Source organism: Limanda limanda, chromosome 15 (assembly GCF_963576545.1).
Source record: "Limanda limanda chromosome 15, fLimLim1.1, whole genome shotgun sequence".
NCBI lineage: Eukaryota > Metazoa > Chordata > Actinopteri > Pleuronectiformes > Pleuronectidae > Limanda > Limanda limanda.
Genome location: NC_083650.1, coordinates 431,633 through 454,469, shown reverse-complemented (window position 1 = coordinate 454,469; position 22,837 = coordinate 431,633). Strand labels below are relative to the sequence as shown.

The window sequence follows — 22,837 nt, the reverse complement described above, 5'->3', positions numbered from 1 at the left end:
AAGAATACCGAGGGAGGGTCTATGTGGAACTCTGCCTGGCTTTTGTAAAGGTTTGGTTGACAATTACGTCAGATCAGTGGGAGTAATGGACCTCACCCCTTTAAGAAGTTGAACCCATGCACACACACCAGGATGTTCCCATAGGCATCCACTTTTAGCAGATTACCATACACTGTGTCAAACACCAGCCCTCTGAGAAGAACAGAGACAGGTCAGTTAGGACAGAAAAGCAGACAAAAAGCACATTAGCAATCATTTGTTTCAATGCCATCCACATATCAAGTAGGTTTCAATTATGATTTCAAAAAGGCAGGGCTCTGTGAACAAACCTGGTGGGGAAGGAAGGGTCATAGACAAAGTTGAGCAGCTCTTGTGGATATCCAATGGACAACAGACGCTCCACTGTCAAGTCAAATCCCAGCGACTCATACTCAGGTGATTTATACACTACAAAGACAGGGGGACAGTCTCATGAAGATGAAGGCAGTGCACAAAAAACACTGAAGAATGATACACAGAGTTCAGGTGACATTTTATGACCTGCACCATGCTGCAAAGTCTTCCTACAATTATAACACTCATGTCTACCTGGAAACCCTGTTGTTAAAGCAGATTCTTTACAGCCAGATTAACTGTCACATTCGTATATATTGTCATGACTTTGTCTCCTGTAATAAAGAGTATTTTGGTTTTATTATGGACTCCTTTGTTTATGGTATTTTCCTTTGTCTCCCAGTGTTTAGGTTTGTGTTTGGATTTGTGTTCTACTTAAGTTTTCAGTTTTATTTTGAAGTTTTGTTCCTTGTGTGTTTCCGCCCTTATTTCATGTCTTTGTCCTGTATCACGCCCATGTGATTGTCTGCACCAGTTCCTCATGTTTTTCACCTGTGTCCCCTGCCTCAACTGTGTATATAAGTCTCTGTGCTTATCAGTTCATCATCGTCTACATGGCCTTCCCACGTCACGACCCTCTCTCCTTCATCGTGAGCTCTTGTGTTTCCCTGTTGTTTTTTCAGTTCAGCCTTTTCAGGCTTCAGGGTTCTGTGGACTGAGTCCCGCAGCCAGTTTTTACTATATTTACTTTCTTTATTGGATATTTTATCTCTAATACAAATTAATTAGCAGGCAACATGTAACTCAAGATTCATACAAAATAAAGGGGTTTATGATGAACTGTCACTTTTTTTTTTTAGATCCATCAAAAAAATGAAATCAGTCATAAGATGGTGGAAAATCTAGCCACAGCAGCTAAACTTATACATGTCATCAAGGCTGATACCACAGGGCTCAAACTGCACTTACCTGCCAGAGTGTAATCCATATCAAAACCAAAACACTTCATCTTCTCCATGGCTAAGCTTCGGTTGACAAACACTCTGGTGAACAAGAACAGTGTATAGTCAATGAATGCATTACAGTCTGCAGTTCAAGCTGAATGCTGCACTTCTTATATGTCCTAAGCAGTGATATCACAAATAAAATAATATGCACTGAGTGGTATTGTGTTGCTGCTGCAGTTAATGCAGTAGGTAAGAGTAAGTTCAACAGAGGGGAGAGTGCCTGAAATAAAAAAGGTGGTCAGATTTAAAGGTTGAGGCAAAAATAATTGTTTCTTATCATCAGAATGTGATGTGACTTGTAGCGCCTGTGTGTATTTTAATCATCCAAATTGTTTTAAATTCCGAGACTTCCAAATCTATAAATTGGATGTATATTAATCGCAAAGGGAGTGTTAACCAGACGATATCACACAAGTGGTATCCTACCTTCCATTGTGGAACATTGTTTGGAAATTGAAGTTTGATGAGAAACTAGTTACATTACTTTTTGTAAGTGGTCTCCAATTGGCTCTGCGCGCCTGATAGCACAGTCTTGTTCAGTGCTACAATTTTACACACATACGCTCATACACACACACTCACATGCATACACAAACACAATATATGAAGGTGCAGTGTTAGGCCAAATATAAAAGATTTTAGGCTATTAAAATTATTAAGTTGTTCTATACAGTATATTTATCAATTAAGGGTTCTTAGTCGTGTGAGCACAAATAATGCTGTTGGGTTTAATGTTGATGATAAAGTGGATCTATAATCTGGTTTCAATTCACCAACTTATGGCCATTTTTATCCAACATGTGTCAGACTGACTGACCTATCAGCCAAGAAATGTGGAAAAACTAAAAAAACAGAATGATAATTGATGTTAAACACACAACATACTGCACATTCAGCTGGTAGTTTGTTAGATCCATACACCTGAAACCAATGAAGTCTAAACAGTCCTGTAATAAATCGTCCTTCTTGAATGTTACAATGTTCAGGTTGTGTTGATTCAACTTTAAATCCTTTTTAAAGTCTGCAGTTAAATTGCATTATGTCGTACTGAGAGGTGGTTGTAGTGTTTTGTCAACCTTCACTGACACAAATAACTTTACTGTAAATAACTTGTGGCCCATCACAGTTTGATAATGATCCAAGTAAATTTAAACGTTTTACTTTTATTTATAAAATATTAAATATCTCTAAAATAGTATTTTGCACCATTGCTTTATCGTAGAGAAAGACAAAGTCATAGTGGTCATTGTTTGTCTACCACCAGGAGCACTGGGAGAAACTCTGTAGAGTTGTTAGACCAGTGGACCTTCAAATCATATATATTTTTTCCTATCCATGGAAGGCAAGCAGAACATGGCAGAACATCTTTCTTCTCTGTGAAGGTTACCTATCATTGAAACTGCACATGAATTCATGCTATGTATGCGTGCCGAATATGGGCTCAAAAAAGAAACGCAACTAAATAATGGCACTCAGTGCAGGCCCAACAGTCCCTTTTTAAAAATGAACCAGGCTGAACCAAATTGCATACGCATAGATATTAGTTACCTAAATATATTTGATTATTTTTCATCAAGATTTCACCTGGGAAATCTGTGATGATGTCATAAAAAAACATCCATTCTCACAATGTAAAAGGAAATGCAAAAAAAAACACTGGCCTTGATTTGCTATTCAGATGGTGTGAGAGATGACTGATTCACAGTAACAGATTGGGATTAAAGTAAAGATGCAGGGACAGCAGACGTAGAAGAAAAGGAGCCAACACCAAATCATAATAACAATCAGCTCCTGTTCCATGAGAGTTGGATGGGCTATAAGTTCACACTATAGACCACTAAAAAATATGTATATGTCCCAGGAGGGCAATTAACTTAGTAATTTATAGCACTTTGTTTTAACAATAATGGCATACCTCATTGCAGGATGGTTTTAAGCCAAATCCCTTGGAAAGCTTTGCAATAGAGAATACATGTACAGTATTGCTACCATTGAACTTATGGCTGCTGGTCATACCTCTCATATCATGCTATACAGCTTTGGTGCACTGTCTCTGTCAGGGAATGATCTATATTCTCTTGTAATTGTTGAGCAAAAACAGTAACGTACCTGTTATCAATTTTATAATAGTCTTAGTCACACACATGCAAAAATAAGCACACATGTGGCATTTCATAGCAGATTTTTCAATACATTTAACGGCTCTATTCTTTTGTTGCAATCTTACTAATTTAGGTCAATAAGATATTACAGTGATGTGGATCTTATACATTTAAATTAAGCATCCATGCTCCTTTGAAGATAAACTAAGGATTGGTCATTTTTGGGAGAAGTAGATGATGATAAATGTCTGCTATTTTTAAATGAAGTGTAAATCGGAAGGAATTTACTATATTCTACCCATTAGAATTTTAATCTCATTAAGTGATCAAGGTCTCAATCTTGACTTGGGGAATAGCAGCGAACCATCAGTCACGACTCAAAATCCATTAGAACAAGTAACCAGTGAATAAACTACATGATTCATTAGGCACTGCTGGGTATTATTTGAACATTTTAAATCAATACTCATCAAGAATATCATACTCAGAATGCAAGAAATGGTCTTCATATCAAATTATTTCCCTCTACCAACCAGGCAAGTTGCAGAAAACATGGTTAAATCTCTTCTCCAGGAACAGTCCCTTCTGTTCATAAGTAGTTATGGTACAAAATAATGTCGCAAAGTCTTATGTCACAGTAAAGTTTGACTCTTTGGATATGTCAACACTACTACATGTCATCTTATTCGACATGTCATATTTAGTTTATGAATGAATTATTGAAAAAACTGAATGAACTCTCACCTTAGATTGCCAAAATATAATTATTTCTTGATTCCAATTGAATGTTTAAGCTACATTTTGAGAGATTGCCTCAAGGTGCTCCTGATTTTTCAATTTCAAAATAATATGACAGACAGATGGACTACCTGAAAACATGCCTCCAGCCGTAGCTGGCAGGGGTGCAGAGGCATAACTAGATGAGGCATCTGAACAAATGTGACGTATTTCAGCTTTCTGTAAAAGAACATTTTAATCACAAAACCAATAATTTAACAACTGAAGATTCTGGTTAGATTCAGATCCGCTCAGAAAAATAAAGGGAACCTAAATCACACATCAGAGCTTGATGAACCCATGGGCCGACCTCACCAGCGAAGGTCTGACAATCTCTCTGAGGATTCAATCCTGGTACCTAACAGCAGTCAAGGTACCGTTGGCTTGACATGGAGGTTTGTGCAACCAACCAAGGATATGCCTCCCCAGGTCATCACTGACCCACCACCAATCCGGTCATGCTGGATGATGTTACAGGCAGCATAAGGTTCACCACGACGCCGGTCACATGTGCACAGTGTGAACCTTAAAGAGAACGTGGCGCCAATGGCAAACCTGCCAATTCTGATGTTATCTGGCAAATGCCAATCGAGCTGCACGGTGCTGGGCTGTGAGCACAGGTCCCACTAGAGATTGTTTGGTCCTCATGCCACCCTCCTGGAGTCTGTTTCTGACAGTTTGGTCAGAAACATGCACACCAGCAGCCTGCTGGAGGTCATTTTGTAGGGCTCTGGCAGTGCTCCTCCTGTTCCTCCTCGCACAAAGGAGCAGATACCGGTCCTGCTGCTGGGTTGATGCCCCTCTACGGCCCTGCCCAGCTCTCCTTGTGTAACTGCCGGTCTCCTGGTATCTCCTCCATAGTCTTTAGACTGTGCTGGGAGACGCAGTAAACATTCTTTCGACCGCATGTATGGATATGCAGGTCAATGGCAGAAGAGCAGGAAATAATACATACACTGCTGATATGAAAGTTCTGTGGTATCATCATTTAAACCATAGACTGTATGAAAAGAAGGACAGCATGACTGCGACAGAAGCTGGGATAATTGGATAATTAGATACGCTTTCAAAATCTTAAGTACGTATACCTTATGTTGAGTTATGTTGTACTGTCATGTTGAGTATAAGATATTACTTCTTTCTCAATCCATTTCTAGCCACTTCATGTAGGCATATAAATAGTCTAATACTGATTACTGTATCACACCCCATCATGATTATGCAATGCTTAGTGTGTTGCTATAATGCATAATTATGCTATGCTATGAAATTTGAATTGCTGAGTGCGATGGACTATGTTACTGCTTTAATGTGCAGTAACTGCTGCTTGTTGCAAAATATATTCTGCACGGTTTTGTTTTATTCATTGTTTTCCCTCTGTCTGTTATGAGATTTGTATGTTATCTTTTAATGTTTTAAAAATCCATCTAGAGACTACAAATGAAAATGTGCCTGTATAGTTAATTATGTGCATTGTCCCTTAATAAACAAACAATTCTAAATTTGCAAATGTGCTGCCTATTTAATGCAAACAGGTAATACACACATTGTCTCAAAGCACAACCGTGAAATTTTCGTTTTTTTAGGTGATGAATCAATGCTTAATGAGTGAGGACAAAAGAACTGGACTCGTTATTGCATCAAATCTGTGCAGAACAAACTTGGATGAGGATCAGGTCTTCACAGAAGAGAAGAAATAAATATTTATGCACTAATGACGAGTCGACTTTGCTATTTTAAACAGATTTAAAATAGTCAGTTAAATGTTATTTGAACTATCAACAAATGAAGGACAATTTCTTTAAATTAAATAACACAGTGCATAATACTTATATTTGTATTACTTATTATATCACTAATACTATTTGAATTAAAATCAACTCTTCTTCTTTTGTTACATTGACTAAATGCTTCCCATTACATTTAAACATGTTTTAAAGGGATAGTGCACCGAAAAAGGAAAATTCATATATCTTATCACCACTATGCCGATGGAGGGGTGGGTGAAGTGTTTAAGTCTCAAGGGTAAACAGCGTTGCAGCCGAATCCAATCCAATTCAAGTCAATTGTGACCTCTTATTCAGACAGAATAAATCAACAGAAAAAACATAACATGCCTCCATACTGCTCGTGTGGTGTCATCCAAGTGTCCGCAAGCCTCGATATTCATATTCGACTCAAAATTGTGTAACTTACACCTTGATTTATGCCTTAATGTTCTCTGATAGCCTCCTTGGGGGCATGTTCATGTACCCTCGGACACATGGAACACCGCACATGCTCTCTCCCAAAGGAGCGCGTTTGTGTGGCTATGTCCACTAGCACACACTCTTGCTCAAGGTCGTGCGTTTGTGTGGCTATGTCCACTAGCTTCACTACTTTAAGACCCCCATAGTCTATGGTTAACACAGGTTACCAGCCCGGCAGATCAGGCACTGTTAGCATAACCAACGGTAAGTCATAGAGTAATATGAGGGCTAGCAAGCTTGGTTAGCAGCGGGCATCTACAATTAGTATAATAAACTGGAATTCAAATGTCTCCCCTTACTAAGAGATGGACATAATAAAACAGCAACTTTATTCATAGTTAAAGGTCAAACTGCATGTGAAGCAAACCATTCAGAAAATAAACATTCACTTACCAGAAAAGCTGGATATCAAAAACGATGGATATCGGTAAACTGAACTTATAACAAGACGTTAAACTATGATTGCGTGGAAAATTCCCACTCCATCAACATGTTGAAAAAATAACATTAATTGCATAACAAATTAGTAAAAAGATGCATTTGAGCAGCTTGTCAGTCTCACCTGGCCAGGCACGCAAAGACTCTCAAACCAGGCTTGAAAAAATGCCATGAGAACGCATGGGTGCCGGGAAGCAGGGCTATTTAGGATGTGCCGATTTGATTTACACACTGATTGCATATTAACACAATGACCAGGCCCAAAAGTCCCTTTATGAAATGACGTTGAAATTCAATAGATTTAGATTTTTATTTGGTTCTGCACCAAATTGCACAGTCTGATAGATATCAGTCTCCCTAAGCATGCCTCATCAAAATTCATGAATTACACTCAGAAATCATCGGAATGATCTGCATCAAAATGTAATGTGTTCTTTCCTGACCAATACCTCATCCTTTTAGAAAGTTTGCTGGTAATCCCTCCAGCTACGTTTGCAAAATCTTGCTAACAGACCAATAAACATACAAATTAAAAGGGTGGTTTGTGTGAGGATTGTCTTTTGGTGTGGTGTTGTGGTTGTTGTGTCTCCTCCCTCCTTTCTGTTTTGCTCCCTGTGTGTTGTGTGTGGCAGGGGGCGTGGCTGGCTCCTGCTGCGGCAAACCTGCTCCCAATTTCATCTCATCATCCCCTCCATAAGAATTTGGTCGTCTCACCACTTTGGCGCCATATTATTCCGTCTACTATGGCAGCAGTGCGCAGCAGAACTCTCGACTTTCGTATCATATGGATTATCTCTAACCCTTGTGTTTTCCTTCACCCAGAACCTTGGTGTGCCTCATCGCTCAGCTCCTCTTCCTCGTTTCTCCAGGATCTCCAAGCCAGCAAGCACCCTGCTGCTCCAGCCTGCATCCACCTCTCCTGCCAATAAACTCTGTTCATTTACTACCAACTACTTTTCGTGTCTGCTCTGGGGTCCGAACCTGAACTAAACCTTTACAGTCTGAGAACAAACATCTCCGAGGTCTAATCCTCTAACTTGCTAAGTCAAAGCAGCGTTTGCCTAGCCTGACGTTGTCATACTCATGATTCTAGTCAGAATATGAGTCTGAGACCGCTCCATTGGGCTGTGATTATGGGGCGTGTTTCAACCGCACCAGGAAAAAAAATGCCTCTTCGCTCAATTGGATAGACCTACAATCAATCAGAGCAACGTAGTATGTGACGTATGAATCCCGTAGGAAGGTAGGCAAAAACATCTTTTTGATCTACAAATGCCTTGATCAAGTTTCTGTGTTCCTCTTTCAAAATTAATGCGCTGTCGATGTCTCCTAAAACAGACTCAATGGCAGCATCTACAGCCGTGGCCAAAAGTTTTGAGAATGGCACAAATATTGGTTTTCACAAAGTGTGTTGCTTCAGTGTTTTTAAATCTTTTTGTCAGATGTTACTATGGTATACTGAAGTATAATTACAAGCATTTTATAAGTGTCAAAGGATTTTATTGACAATTACATTCAGTTTATGCAAAGAGTCAATATTTGCAGTGTTGACCCTTCTTTTTCAGGACCTCTGCAATTCGCCCTGGTATGCTTTCAATTAACTTCTGGGCCACATCCTGACTGATGGCAGCCCATTCTTGCATAATCAATGCTTGGAGTTTGTCAGAATTTGTGGGTTTTTGTTTGTCCACCCACCTCTTGAGGATTGATCACAAGTTCTGAATGGGATTAAGGTCTGGACAATTTCCTAGCCATGGACCCAAAATTTCGATGTTTTGTTTCCCGAGCCACTTAGTTATCACTTTCGCCTTATGGCAAGGTGCTCCATCATGCTGGAAAAGGCCTTGTTCATCACCAAACTGTTCTTGGATGGTTGGGAGAAGTTGCTCTCTGAGGATGTTTTGGTACCATTCTTAATTCATGGATGTGTTCTTAGGCAAAATTGTTACTTAGCCCACTCCCTTGACTGAGAGGCAACCCCACAGATGAATGGTCTCAGGATGCTTTACTGTTGGCACGACACAGGACTGATGGTAACGATCACCTTATCTTCTCCAGACAAGCTTTTTTCCAGATGCCCCAAACAATCGGTAAGGGGATTCATCAGAGAAAATGACTTTACCCCAGTCCTCAGCAGTCCAATCCCTGTACCTTTGACAGAATATCAGTCTGTTCCTGATGTTTTTCCTAGAGAGAAGTGGCTTCTTTGCTGCCATTCTTGACACCAGGCCATCCTCCAAAAGTCTTTGTGTCGCTGTGCGTGCAGATGCACTCACACCTGCCTGCTGCCATTCCTGACCAACCTCTGCACTAGTGGTGCCCCAATCCCGAAGCTGAATCAACTTTAGGAGACGGTCCTGGTGCTTGCTGGACTTCCTTGGGCGCCCTGAAGCCTTCTTCCAACAATTGCACCTCTCTCCCTGAAGTTCTTGATGATCAGATAAATGGTAGATTTAGGTGCAATTTTACTGGCAGCAATATCCTGGCCTCTGAATCCCTTTTTGTGCAAAACAATGATGACTGCTCGTGTTTCCTTGCAGGTAACCATGGTTAACAGAGGAAAAACACTGACTTCAAGCACCACCCTCCTTTTAAAGCTTCAAGTCTGCTATTCTGTCTAAATCAGCATGACAGAGTGATCTCCAGACTTGTCCCCATCAACACTATCCCCTTTCTTAACAAGAGAATCACTGACATGATATCAGCTGGTCCTTCTTTGGCAGGGCTGAAATGCAGTGGAAATGGGTTTTGGGGTATTAAGTTCATTTCCGTGGCAAAGAGGGACTTTGCAATTAATTGCAATTCATCTGATCACTCTTCATAACATTCTGGAGTATATGCAAATTGCCATCATAAAAACTGAGGCAGCAGACTTTGTGAAAATGAATATTTGTGCCACCATCTGTGCACACCAAAGCTAACCATGGTGTTCCACAGGGCTCTGTTCTCGGCCCAATTTTATTCTCATTATATATGCTTCCACTAGGAAACATTATCAGGACACACTTGGTAAATTTTCACTGCTATGCGAATGACACCCAGTTATATTTGTCAATAAAACCTGAACAAAGTAATCAATTAACTAAACTTCAAGCATGTCTCAAGGACATAAAAACCTGGATGACCCGCAATTTTCTCTTATTAATCTCAGATAAAGTGGGGGTTATAATACTTGGCCCTAAACACCTTAGAGAGACACTATCTAATGATATAGCTGCGCTAGACGACATTACCCTTGCTTCCAATGAAACAGTCAGGAACTTGGAAGTGATCTTCGATCCTGATTTGTCCTTTAATTGTCACTTAAAACAAATTTCTAGGACCGCCTTTTTCCACTTGCGTAATATCTCAAAAATCAGACATGTCCTTTCGCAAAAAGATGCAGAAAAACTAGTCCACACCATTGTTACATCCAGACGTGACTATTGTAATTCATTATTATCAGGCTCCAGCAGTAAGTCGTTAAAAACTCTGCAGCTTGTCCAAAATGCCGCAGCAGGTGTCCTGACGAGAACCAAGAAAAGAGAGCACATTTCTCCAGTATATGCATCGCTACACTGGCTTCCTGTTAAATCTAGAATTAATATTTAAAATTCTCCTCCTCACCTTCAAGGCCCTTAATAATATGGCGCCTTTTTACCTTAAAGAGCTGTTAGTACCTTATCAACCCACTAGAGAACTCCGATCACAGAATTCAGGTTTACTTGTCATCCCTAAAGTCTCTAAAAGTAGAGTAGGAGCCAGAGCTTTCACCCATCAAGCCCCTCTCCTGTGGAATAATCTCTCACTTTCAGTTCGGGAAGCAGACACGATCTGTTCGTTTAAGAGTAGGCTTAAAACCTTCCTTTTTGATAAAGCTTATAGTTAGAGCTAAATAGTGCGGAAGAAAGTAACTCGTTCTATGTTCCAAAATAGGAAGCGTAAAGTTTAAAAAGGCATAGAGGTATTGATGTCTGATCTACTGAGTGGGCCACATGGTTTTCATCGTACTACCTTACAAACCAGTAGCCAGTCAGATTTACCTTGAGCCTCAGTGTACCCTCAAGTTCGGCTTGTATCATTGTATCATTGATTACATGGCAAAAAACCCTGATGACGCTAAGGCGCAAAGGGAATTTATGACACATCACACACAGAGCTTCTCTTTCCAGCTTCTCCTTCCTCTTCTCCATCCTTATCACATCAGTACATGTTACTAACTTGACCCCTTCCCCGGAGTTTCTGTGCCTTATCGCCCGCAGATGCAGGGCCACAGCTGTGGCCGCACCATGGATTACGAATTGTGGATCGCGCATCAGAGGTCGCAATGGTGGATCCAGTATGGCGGATTCTATATTGTGTGGGCTGATCGTAGTGGTAATGGAGGATCCTTTGGTGGTGGTGGACCACGACCGAGACGGCGGCTGATGATGGATCCTAACTGTGGACAATGACTGTGGACTATAGTGGATCCGATCTTGATGCTGGATCGTGATCTTGCTGGCTGCTGACCAGAGACTATGATGCAGCAGGACTGCTTGACATATAGTATTGAAGTAATCCTTCAAAATGTTTACCCCCATCGATGCTGCTAAAAGCTTTAGATGATGATGTTTTCCTACACTTGACATCTATTGCACTTCTGTCCGTCCTGGGAGAGGGATCCCTCACATGTGGCTCTCTCTGAGGTTTCTATGTATTTTTACCTGTTAAAAGGGTTTTTAGTAGTTTTTCCTTACTCTTGCTGAGGGTTAAGGACAGATGATGTCACACCATGTTAAAGCCCTCTAAGAAATTGTGATTTGTAAATATGGGCTATACAAATAAAATTTATTTGATTGATAAACAAAGTACTTTGCGGGAAAATATATCAACTGTAAGTCAATCAATCAAATTTGATTTGTATAACCCATATTCACAAATCACAATTTGTCTCAAAGGGCTTTAACAAGGTGTGACAGCCTCTGCCCTTAACCCTCAACAAGAGTAAGGAAAAATTACAAAAAAAAACTTTTAACAGTGTAAATGAACGTAGAAACATCAGAGACAGCCACATGTGAGGGAATGAAAGAAGTGCAAAAGATGCCACGTGTAAAGGAGAACATCAGAAAGATAAGGGTAGTTACAGCATTGATTAGAATAAACAATTTGTAACATAATGGAAGGTCAATGAATTGAAGAATTATTGTCAGTAATGGTCGAGTATCTGAGGAGACATATTGTATATCAAGCACTTTTGTTGTGTATCTTCAAGCTGCTGCATTAAATACAGCATAAGTCAATGAATTTGTTTTTAATCAGTAATTTATGAGTAGCATTTCTAATGCTGAGAAAATAACCGATACTACACAGACCTCAAACAAAGACATTAGAAACTGGAGAATGGACAATGACATTGGTGTAACTAGAGGTTTTGTGTCAGGAATAAGAGAACTGGTCTATGAGAGAGTCTTAGAGAGTCGGTGGACTAGTGGAGAGAGGCGGTGGACTAGTCGCTGAAACTTGGACTATGGGCAGAAAAGGTCTCTGGTTTGTCTCTGGTTCGACTCCACGGAGAAACAACAAAAAGACGAACCTGGATTGATCTGTCCAAAAATCCTACCCTGTCTAGTGCCCCTGAGCAAGGCACCTTACTCCCCTAACATCTGCTCCCCGGGCGCCGTACACGGCTGCCCACTGCTCTGTGTGTCTGACACCAGATGGGTTAAACGCAGAGGTTAAATTTCCCCTTGCATGAGTGTGCCTGTGCATGTCTGTGCATGTGTGTGGGATAATAAAAATGTATCTTAATCTTAATGTCAGTCTGACAAACAAGTACCTGTGATGTGCTTCACGTCGATACTTCCTCATGGCTACACCGTCCATGTTGGCTGGTAGGTCGGCATAATTCTGCAGATGGTCGCTCCATGAGGTAGTCATCATGCTCAGTAAACCTGAAGCCACAAACACTTTTAAGATTTTAGTGCTTTTTGTGACATTTTTTACACATCATACGTCTGTTTGTTTCCATTGGTACACATTCACCACAGCTGCACCACGTATGTAAAATGAATAAAGAATTATACAAATTTTGAAATGTAGAAATACAAAAAATGGATAAATAAATCTAATAAAGAAATACAGATATAGCCTTTTTCATCACATAGCGTTTTATTTATTTATCTTTTTGTAGCACAAATTGCATGAGTTACAATAAATTGTAAGGTGTAAATAAATTAAGAAATCAGATTTAAAGAGGCTGCAAAAGCAAAACACACAAATTGAAAATACAACTGCTAGAGAAGGTGGTTAAGGTGCTACAGACAGATTTTGCACTTGCAGGCCAAAAAAAGAAAACTAGAAACAGAGGAATAGTGTCTTTCTGTAAGGTGAGTCCATCAGAAATGATGAAGCATATTGTGTCTCTGTTAAAAGACACAATGTCTGGTATATCCTTCAGTCTGAAGAACATCTAGAACATCCTAGTTAGACAAATACCCTGAATTTTGTTTGATAGAAAGGACTTTGGAGTACTTCATAGTATTTGTATGACTAGCTTAAGATGATCTCAATTCACAAACTAAGAAATTATTTTAATACCACATCAACGTTAATTGAATAGGCAGAATTTTGTTCTTTAGTTGGTACTTTGGCAAAGGATAAGTCAAAAACTACAAGCAAAATAACTTCATAGAATTTGTATTTATGAAAAATAACATTATTATTTCACCAGGGTTAGACTTTTTTTGTGGAAGTGTATTACTCAAAAAATACCCGGGAAGTAGTTTAAGATGTACCTATTGCAAAAGCATAATGCTCAAAAACTGCTTAATGATTTTTTTTTGGTATCAGCTATCAGAGTATAATATTATAAATTAAATCACATTAAGATACAGGTGTGAGACTTCTGAGTTGAAATTTCACTAAATTGACAAACAGCTTAAGTTAGGTTGGTGTTTTACTGATTGAAAAATATGTTTCTAGAGAATATAGTCCGTTCTTTTCACCTTAACTGTCACCAGTCGCGTTCTTATTATTATATTGTTAGCGGGGACCAATAAGATTTCATCGCCTCTTTCAGATAACTCTCATACTGCAACCCTTATATTGAGACCGATAAAGTCGCTTGTCAGCTGCTCAGGGGTCTCATTTATAAAAGAGTGCGTAAGATTCATACTGAAAGTGAACGTATGTACAAAAGCCGGAAATGGCCAATGCAAAAGATAATTCCGATTTATAAAACCGTACGCACGCCCACCTGAACACAATGTTTGCTTTATAGATCCCAGTTCACCTGGAGAGGTTCGTACGTGGATCTGCCTCCAAATCCGCCCTCCACACGCCCACTTTCAACCATAAATGGTCAATGCAAAGCAGGGCGTGAATATTAAATGATGCTGCTGACCAATGGGTTTCCACCGTGAGTCCTGACGGAGTCACAGCATCAAGGATGAGAAGAGGCAGTGAAACTTTCTGACACTGACATCGAGGTGTTTGTTAGTGAGGTGGAGGTGAAAGGCGACTTTATGGGACAGCAGTGATGTCACTAATGTGGATAACACAATGTGTGAGATCAGAAATATCTGAACCCTCGCTTCCTCCTCGTCCTTCCATTCGCATGCACAGATTGCACACATCGAGCAGAACCCCGCACTGGTGTCAAGCCAGTATTTATTTATTTAGAGCATCGGACCGATTCCCTCACATCAGTGGATCCTTGCCTCCACTCTGGGATATTATTTTGAAAGTTTCTTCATTTGTAATAAGTGATCTCCAGTGCGCTATGTGCACTGGGTTCTCTGTGCGCATGGTGGCACAGTCACGTTCACTGCACTGATTTGTTTTAATGACTCGGCTCTGCAACTCCGCTGTTAAATCGAATCTGAACGTAATTTGCTGTAAGTTGTTTAATATATTTTTTAATTAAAAGGTTTGTGTGGAACAGATATGTCGCGCGAGCAAAACTAAGCTGTTGGTTTTAATGTAAATTATGAATTGGATCAATAATCTGCTTCAGTTCACCACCTCACGTCTGTGTCGCCACTTTCCCGTCTCCAAAACGTTCGTACGCACGGATCAGAGTTTGCGTGAAAATACGCACATTTTCCCATCAAGTTTGTTTTATAAATCCCAACGTTTGCGTGAGAAGTGGCGTACACACGTTTCAGGGCCTGTTTTGTGCGTACGCAACGGTTATAAATGAGACCCTTGGGCCGTTTCAACATGTACCATTAATGTCAGGCCATATTTAGGGTCTGCTTACTTAACCGCAGTGCCCTGACTTAAAGAAGAACACTTGCTGAGTTTTCGTCAACTGAATGAACTAACTCTAACGTTTGACCAAAACTTATTTCTGAAATAAGCCCCAGTGGTCCACTATTACTGCTGCAAGGAATTGAGACGAAGCTTTAGTTAGCTCGGTATCTTGTAGCGGCAGTGAAAACTAAACTTAGCAGCTCCGTGTAGGGACGTTGTGTATCTATTTTCAGTATGAAATCATGGCGGTCCGAGAAAAATTAAATCCTATAATGCGACGTCTACATGGTAGACGTCACTTCACTTTGCCAATCGCTAATTATGTAACAGTATTGTGTCTAAGTGCTCACTGACCAAGACGCGTCACAAACAACCACAACAAAAACACGCACCTTGTCTTTTCCTTTTTTTTTTTCTTTTCTTCTTCTTCTTCTTCTTCTTCTTCTTCTTCTTCTTCTTCTTCTTCTTCTTCTTCTTCTTCTTCTTCTTCTTCTTCTTCTTCTTCTTCTTCTTCTTCTTCTTCTTCTTCTTCTTCTATGGTGGGCTACAAAACAACATCAATAGTGCATTGCGCCACCTATTGTATAGGAATGTGTTATACCATGACCTCATGAGTTATATTCTTTTATACCCGAGAAATTCAATATGTATGATACGGAAGCGTATTGTATCCACTCGAGAAGATATATGCTCATTAAAACTGGGCAGATTTTTCTTTTACAAAAATTGTCTTATTAAATCAGGGTTAAAAAAAAATATAAATTCTGCCTGGTGTTTCTGAACTAATGAAATAGTCTACTGTACAATCCATCCACAGGCTCTCACGTTCATGGAAGCAGACATGCACCGCCTGTTTAGTTTAATCCGGTTTTATTCTGGTTTGGGTTTGAGACATGTTGTCAATAAACTCTGGAGCAAATCAAACACACACTTAGTTACTTCAGGTCCTGATAACTAGTAATGAGGTTTTCTTAGTTCAAGTGAAAGCAGGTCAGAGTGGAGGAGGACATAGAAACTCCAGCTCGGTACAAACCAACTGCAGTTTCTGCTCTGATCATTGAGCAGCTGTGACGAGAGAAACCCTGTGTTTTCACTGTTTCAGTTACCTGCTGTTTCACATAAACGAGCTCTGGTCTCACTGCGCTTGTCTCTCTGAGCCCGTGTGTGTGTGTGCCCACACCCCCTATGAGAGTAGGGTAACGGCCATAGAAAAGCGATATTTTCTGCTACTTCGACTACAGTCTCACAGTATGTTATACACAACCACAGTTGGCCTTGTTCACTAGGCCTATGTATTCATTAATAATGAATAATAGGATAATGTATATATCAGCTTGCCAGGCGTTCTTCCACTCATGAACAGCGCTGGCCAATGCTTTCCTTTTGCCCTGACCAATTGTCAATCCTGCCTACACAATCGGCAACACCTTTGATAGAGGACAGGTCAGGAAACAACTTTGGAAGAGCCTGCGGTGTAAATCATTCAGCACCATGGACAGCGGTATGCACACGCAGACACCTGAAGTGCGTTTACAATGTATTTGCGGTTGTACTTTGGTTTTATTGCTTTTGTTTCCTTCAACACTAGGAGCGTGCAAACCGCCGACAGACACACTTAGTCACATTTAGAAATGAATTACATATAGTTCATAAAAAGTTACATCCTCCACCTTTTACTAGAAAGGTGTTCTTTTAATGGCAGTTGCAAGAATTTCAAAATCACGTTTGGAAAAGAAGATGAAACGTTTTTCTCCCCTCCGTGACTGTCATTCATGCGTTATTGCATCTGGCTCATCTTCTGACCAACAATTCAGCTTTCCTTCACCACACCAGCTGACGGAAAGATTCCCTTATAGGCTAAATCTTTACACATTGCATTGTAATTTTTACAAAATTGCTTCATTAGCAAAATAATTATTATAATAGTAAAAACAGTTGAGAGTAATAATAACTAGAATGGCAACCAAACAGAAGCAGTGAAATTTTGAGCATGCACATGAGCATGCTCAAAATGCTCAAAATGAAAATATATTTTCATAATCTGCAAGTCCTTTTGCCCTAATTAAAACTTTCTGAGGACTTCCGAAAAAAGTATGAATGCAAACGCGTGCACGTCTGGGGTCCGCGTGCACTACACTGCCCGTAGTGCTGCCCAAGGTACTGATGCACGCTACAGATTATACTTTGGCCACACTGCCTATATCTGTACCTGTGCGTTGGCTACCTCGCTGAACTGCTGCGGCTCACATGTGTTGGCCTATCTTTGAACATAGAGTTTGTCTTTGCTAAAGTCCATTAATAAAAGTATTGTTAATGTGGTGGAAAATATTCCTCATTGTGGGAGAACATAGTGTGCAGCAGTGCTGGATACAGCCCCAGCCTTGACTCCTCCTCTTATCAGTCAGGCTTTATAAAGCACCTGTGAACCTCTGTCTCTCTGCTGTGGTTGCTTGTTATACAGATATGTGGATCTACCTTGCGAGGCTCATTTGCTGTGGCATGCAACCTAAATTTACTGCCTCAATTACAGCCTGCATGTGCCCTGTTGTCCTGGCTTTGAGAGACACATGCCAAGGGACCATACTGGAGGTGGTGAGTAGGGGTGGCCCCAATATTTAATGTGTTTTTATGCAGCATGGTCAGCCTAACCAACTGTGTTTTCTTTGTCTTATTGGTTCACCTGCTGCTGTTTTGCTTGGTTCTATTTTGCTTGCTTTGGCTTTGGTTAATACTGGTATTATTCCTTTTTGGCAGCATTTACTTTATGGTTTAGTTGTTTGATGTGTTATCTTTGGTTGTTTGAACAATTGGGTTAAATCATTATTGTTTATATTGTTTACAGATGTTTATGGTTATACTCCTAATTTCTATATTAGTTTTTGTTTCAGTGTAGCTGAATTCCGCACTGCTGGGAGGCTAGGCACTCTTGGCGAGATCCCCACATAACACATGTAAGTGAGCACACGGATAAGAGTGTATGTGCACCATTGTTGCTGTGTTTTGCTGTGAGGCACCCAAGGTGAGTAACTGTTGGCACCCCTTGGCACTCCTTTGGTTAGACTGCCTCTCCACATGTGGCCTCAGCTCACATCCCCCATTCTTACCTGTGTTTTGTAGGCTGGCATTTGACTCAGTGAACCACCAGATCCTTATTTCCTCCCTTCAGGACCTGGGTGTCTCAGGCTCTGCTCTCTCCCTGCTCTCTTCCTGTCTCAATGACCGCATTTATCGGGTAACTTGGAGAGGATCTGTGTCTGAACCTTGTCTTCTCACTACAGGAGTCCCTCAAGGTTCTGTCCTGGGTCCTCTCCTCTTCTCTCTGTACACCAACTCTCTCGGCTCTGTCATTCACTCGCATGGCTTTTCCTACCATAGTTATGCTGATGACAACCAACTAATCCTCTCTTTCCCCGATCTGAAACACAGGTAGCAGCACGTATCTCTGCCTGTCTGACTGACATCTCTCAGTGGATGACCGCACACCACCTGAAAATTAACATTGACAAGACTGAACTACTTTTCCTTCCAGTGAAAGACTCTCCCACCAACGACCTGACTTTGACAACTCCGTGTAAACCCCCACTCAGACTGTGAGGAACCTGGGTGTGACACTCGACAGCCAACTTTCCCTCACTGCCAACATTACTGCAACAACACGTTCCTGTAGATTCATGCTGTACAACATCCAGAGAATACGTCCCCTTCTCACTCAGAAGGCAGTGAACGTTCTGGTCCAGGCCCTGGTCATCTCACGCCTAGACTACTGTAACTCCCTCCTGGCAGGTCTACCTGCTAGTGCCATCCGACCTCTGCAGCTCATTCAGAATGGAGCAGCTCGACTGTTTTTTAACCAACCTAAATTCTCTCAGAATACTCTGCTCCTCCGCTCCCATCACTGGCTACCAGTGGCCGCCCGCATCCGCTTCAAAACATTGGTACTTACGTACCATGCTGTGAACGGATCCGGTCCTGTCTACAGCCGTGGCCAAAAGTTTTGTGAATGACATAAGTATTGGTTTTCACAAAGTGTGTTGCCTCAGTGTTTTCAGATCTTTTTATCAGATGTCACTATGGTATACTAAGTATAATTACAAGCTGGTGCGCCCTGAAGCCTTTTTCACAACAATTTAACCTCTCTCCTTGAAGTTCTTGATGATCCGATAAATGGTAAATTCAGGTGCAATCTTACTGGCAGCAATATCCTGGCCTCTGAAGTCCTTTTTGTGCAAACCAATGATGACTGCACGTGTTTTCTTGCAGGTAACCATGGTTAACAGAGGAAGAACAATGATTTCAAGCACCACCCTCCTTTTAAAGCTTCCAGTCTGCTATTCTGTCTAAATCAGCATTACAGAGTGATCTCCAGACTTGTCCCCGTCAACACTCTCCCTTGTTTTAACAAGAGAATCACTGACATGATGTCAGCTGGTCCTTCTGTGGCAGGGCTGAAATGCAGTGGAAATGTTTTTTTGGAGATTAAGTTCATTTTCGTGGCAAAGAGGGAAATAATTGCAATTCATCTGATCACTCTACATAACATTCTTGAGTATATGCAAATTGCCATTATAAAAACTGAGGCAGCAGACTTTGTGAGAATGTATATTTGTGTTTTTTAAAACTTTTGGCCACGGCTATACATCCAGGACATGGTCAAACGTTACACTCCAGCTCGTTCACTCCGCTCTGCTTTGGCCAATCGGCTCGTTGCTCCTTCACTGCGAGCTAAACACTCATCAAAATCACGACTTGTTGCTGTTCTGGCTCCTAAATGGTGGAATAAGCTCCCCATCGACATCCGGACATCAGAAAGTTTACACATCTTCCGCCGCAAATTAAAAAAATACCTCTTCCGACTATACCTTGAATAAAAAAAAATAGAAATTTTTTAAACTAACAATTTAGTAGCACTTAAATGGCACTTACTTATATTACTTTGTAGTTTTGCTTCATTTTGAAGGAATTATACTTTCTTGATTCTTGTTGTTCTAGGTTTATACCCTCGGGGTTGAATGCACTTATTGTAAGTCGCTTTGGATCAAAGCTTCAGCTAAATGAAATGTAATGTAATGTATATTTCTATTCTATATTGATCAGCTGGCTGAAAGACATTTTGAGTCCCATAAAGTTTGGGAATAGCATACATTATGGACGGGCGATCATAAGGACTCTGAGAATTGTTTTTTATTCTTATGTGATGGTCATTCCAGGCAGTTGCAACTTCATAAAGCTCCTCCTATATAAAGGACAGAAATAGTGTAAATGTTTGTTAGAAAATAATTTGCGTTTTATGCCCTTATCTCTCATAGTTAGGGTAGACCAGGGATAGTTTTATCAAAGGTATGGTTTTAACAGCACCAATTTCACCAAGAAGGGATGACCTTAGAGTCATGTGATCAATTTAATTTATAGCTACTTCTTTCCTGACCTTGCATATGAAATTTCATATCTGTGTGAAGACGTATGCAGATTTGACAGCCAAAACAGATTTTCAGGTAAGACAGTTTCTTGGATGTCACATGAAGTTTATATTTTGATAAGTACTGATACTGTTGAAGTTAAAATTGTTTGATATTAGAGATGAGTCACTTAGGTAAAATGTGACACTTTTCATCCATGCTTATTTCAAACCACCATGCTGCTACAGCTAGCTATACATTGCAGACAGCGATGGGGATGGAAGTAACACTCTTTTAATCAAATTAACCCTGATATGACAACAAAAAAAAAAACAAAAGAATCTCACAACAGCTGAAATAGAAGACGTCGGAGGTGGAAGACACAAATTACCTACTTTTCTGTAGTGTGTCCTCCCGAGTGACGATGTATAAAAATAATTACACATGGGCTCTAATAACTGAGGAGCTGAATGCTGTGTCCTGCACAGAGCTGAGCACTAGAGCTGTGGACATGTCTCTTAGATGTATCGCAACGTGGACTCAGTTGAAAAATTATCACGTCGCTGCTTCAGGATCCGGACAGACGCACATTAAAGGTCCAGCCATCCTGTATCTCTGTCGGAGTCTGTTCCCTCCTCACCCCTCTGACCTGCTCTCACTTTACACTAACAATAAACCTGATCACAAGTTATTCGGACACGTACAGGACTGACGTTTACTTTGTTTGATTCACTCTAGATTCACATCCTCCCTTTTTCTTCCGACACCACATGTAAAGTTTGCCCAAGCAGTTATGGCACAAACATTGAGACAAAGCCAGTTCTGCAGTCCACGTGTATTTAGTTATTTATTTTTTCAGCTGCAACTTCTTTCCCTATGCAGCAAATTGTACAGTGCAGGCAGGATTGTTTTAAGAAAAGGAAAAAGTACAAAAAATAATACTGGTAACAAAACTAAAACTAAAAGTTAAGAATTGATTGTTAATTAATAATCCATTTTCAAAAGGAAGATTACAATTGGTACACAAACAATTTGAACATCCTCTACTCTACTGGATAACACACATAGCAAACACACTTGTGGGTCCAAATCTGTCCTCAAACCAATTTAAAACATAATTTGTCCAATGTGACCCCCTTCAATTAACTCAACCATACTTGGTTCCTTCCACCAGGAACCTCTGTTTATAATCAGAAGGTATTCTCCATCACTGTTTTGGCAGTCCGGAGGGGTGTGCGTAGTACACACACCGCAGCGAGGAAACACGTGACAAACAATTAAGCCTTTGTAAAAAACTTTAACAATAAATCAAATGTTTAATGTGGTTCATGAACTCTGTATATAAACCAGAAATATTTCTTGATGAACATCAGATCATCCCTCAAGCCAGTACTTATACCATCACTGTAGTGCAAATTGTTAGCCATAGGGTGGGCATGGCTCAAAAGGTAAAGCGAGTCCAAAAATGCACTGTCATGCTCTTTGACTTTAAAAATCGCTATATAAACACAGGCCATTATTTTTCATTCAGACTGACTGCAATATCACAGTTACGTGACATATACTCTAGTGAGTGCAAATGGTACAGTAAATTCTACTGTCCTACTTTTGTTGGGTTTTGTGTATGCTGTTGTTGGCAGAGGAGGAATATTTTCTACTGTCCTTTATTTACTTGGGATTTAGGAATTTTTTTAAATCATAGAATACGTGTTACTAGTAGCTCTGCAAAAATAGATACAGAATAGGCTCCGTTCTGTCAACTGCACGAGGGAAACACAGAGACTATATACACGTGAAGACAAGCAAGCACAGGTGAAGCACATTAGGGCGGGGGCAAGTAATCACACAGGAAAGCGAAACAGGTTACCAAAATTAAACAGGAAACACGGAATTAAATAATATTATGTAACGTAAACATAACTTGAGTAATCATGCGAGATGTGACAATATGTTCAAAAGAGTCAGTCTCTGTGTTTCAATGTCTACACACACACACACACACACACACACACACACACACACACACACACACACACACACACACACACACACACACACACACACACACACACACACACACACACACACACACACACACACACACACACACACACACACACACACACACACACACACACACACACACACACACACACACAGAGAGTTTCCGGAACTTCAGTCCAAGTCTTCCTCATCTGCATGTCCAAGTGTCCCTGGGCAAGACCCTGAACCTCGATTTGCCCCTCATAGAAAAAAGTGCTGCTCATGGATGCACTGTATGAAAGTGTGTGAATGGGTGTGTAATGGTCATTAACATTAGA

The 22,837-nt window shown here is 40.4% G+C and overlaps 1 protein-coding gene across 2 annotated transcripts in view; it reads right to left on the bottom strand.

The window, feature by feature from the left end:
* Window positions 1–15,575, bottom strand: part of nt5c2a (5'-nucleotidase, cytosolic IIa) — a 31,019-nt gene extending 15,444 nt beyond the window's left edge. For both annotated transcript variants that reach the window (XM_061086851.1, XM_061086852.1), the window contains exons 1-5: window positions 15,513–15,575; window positions 12,704–12,818; window positions 1,303–1,376; window positions 330–447; window positions 97–192 (exon numbers count right to left, since the gene is read on the bottom strand). In XM_061086851.1, the coding sequence (XP_060942834.1) occupies window positions 97–192; window positions 330–447; window positions 1,303–1,376; window positions 12,704–12,807 (392 nt within the window). In that variant the 5' untranslated portion in view covers window positions 12,808–12,818; window positions 15,513–15,575. The remainder of the gene's footprint in view (window positions 1–96; window positions 193–329; window positions 448–1,302; window positions 1,377–12,703; window positions 12,819–15,512) is intronic.
* Between the last annotated feature and the right edge of the window lie 7,262 nt (window positions 15,576–22,837).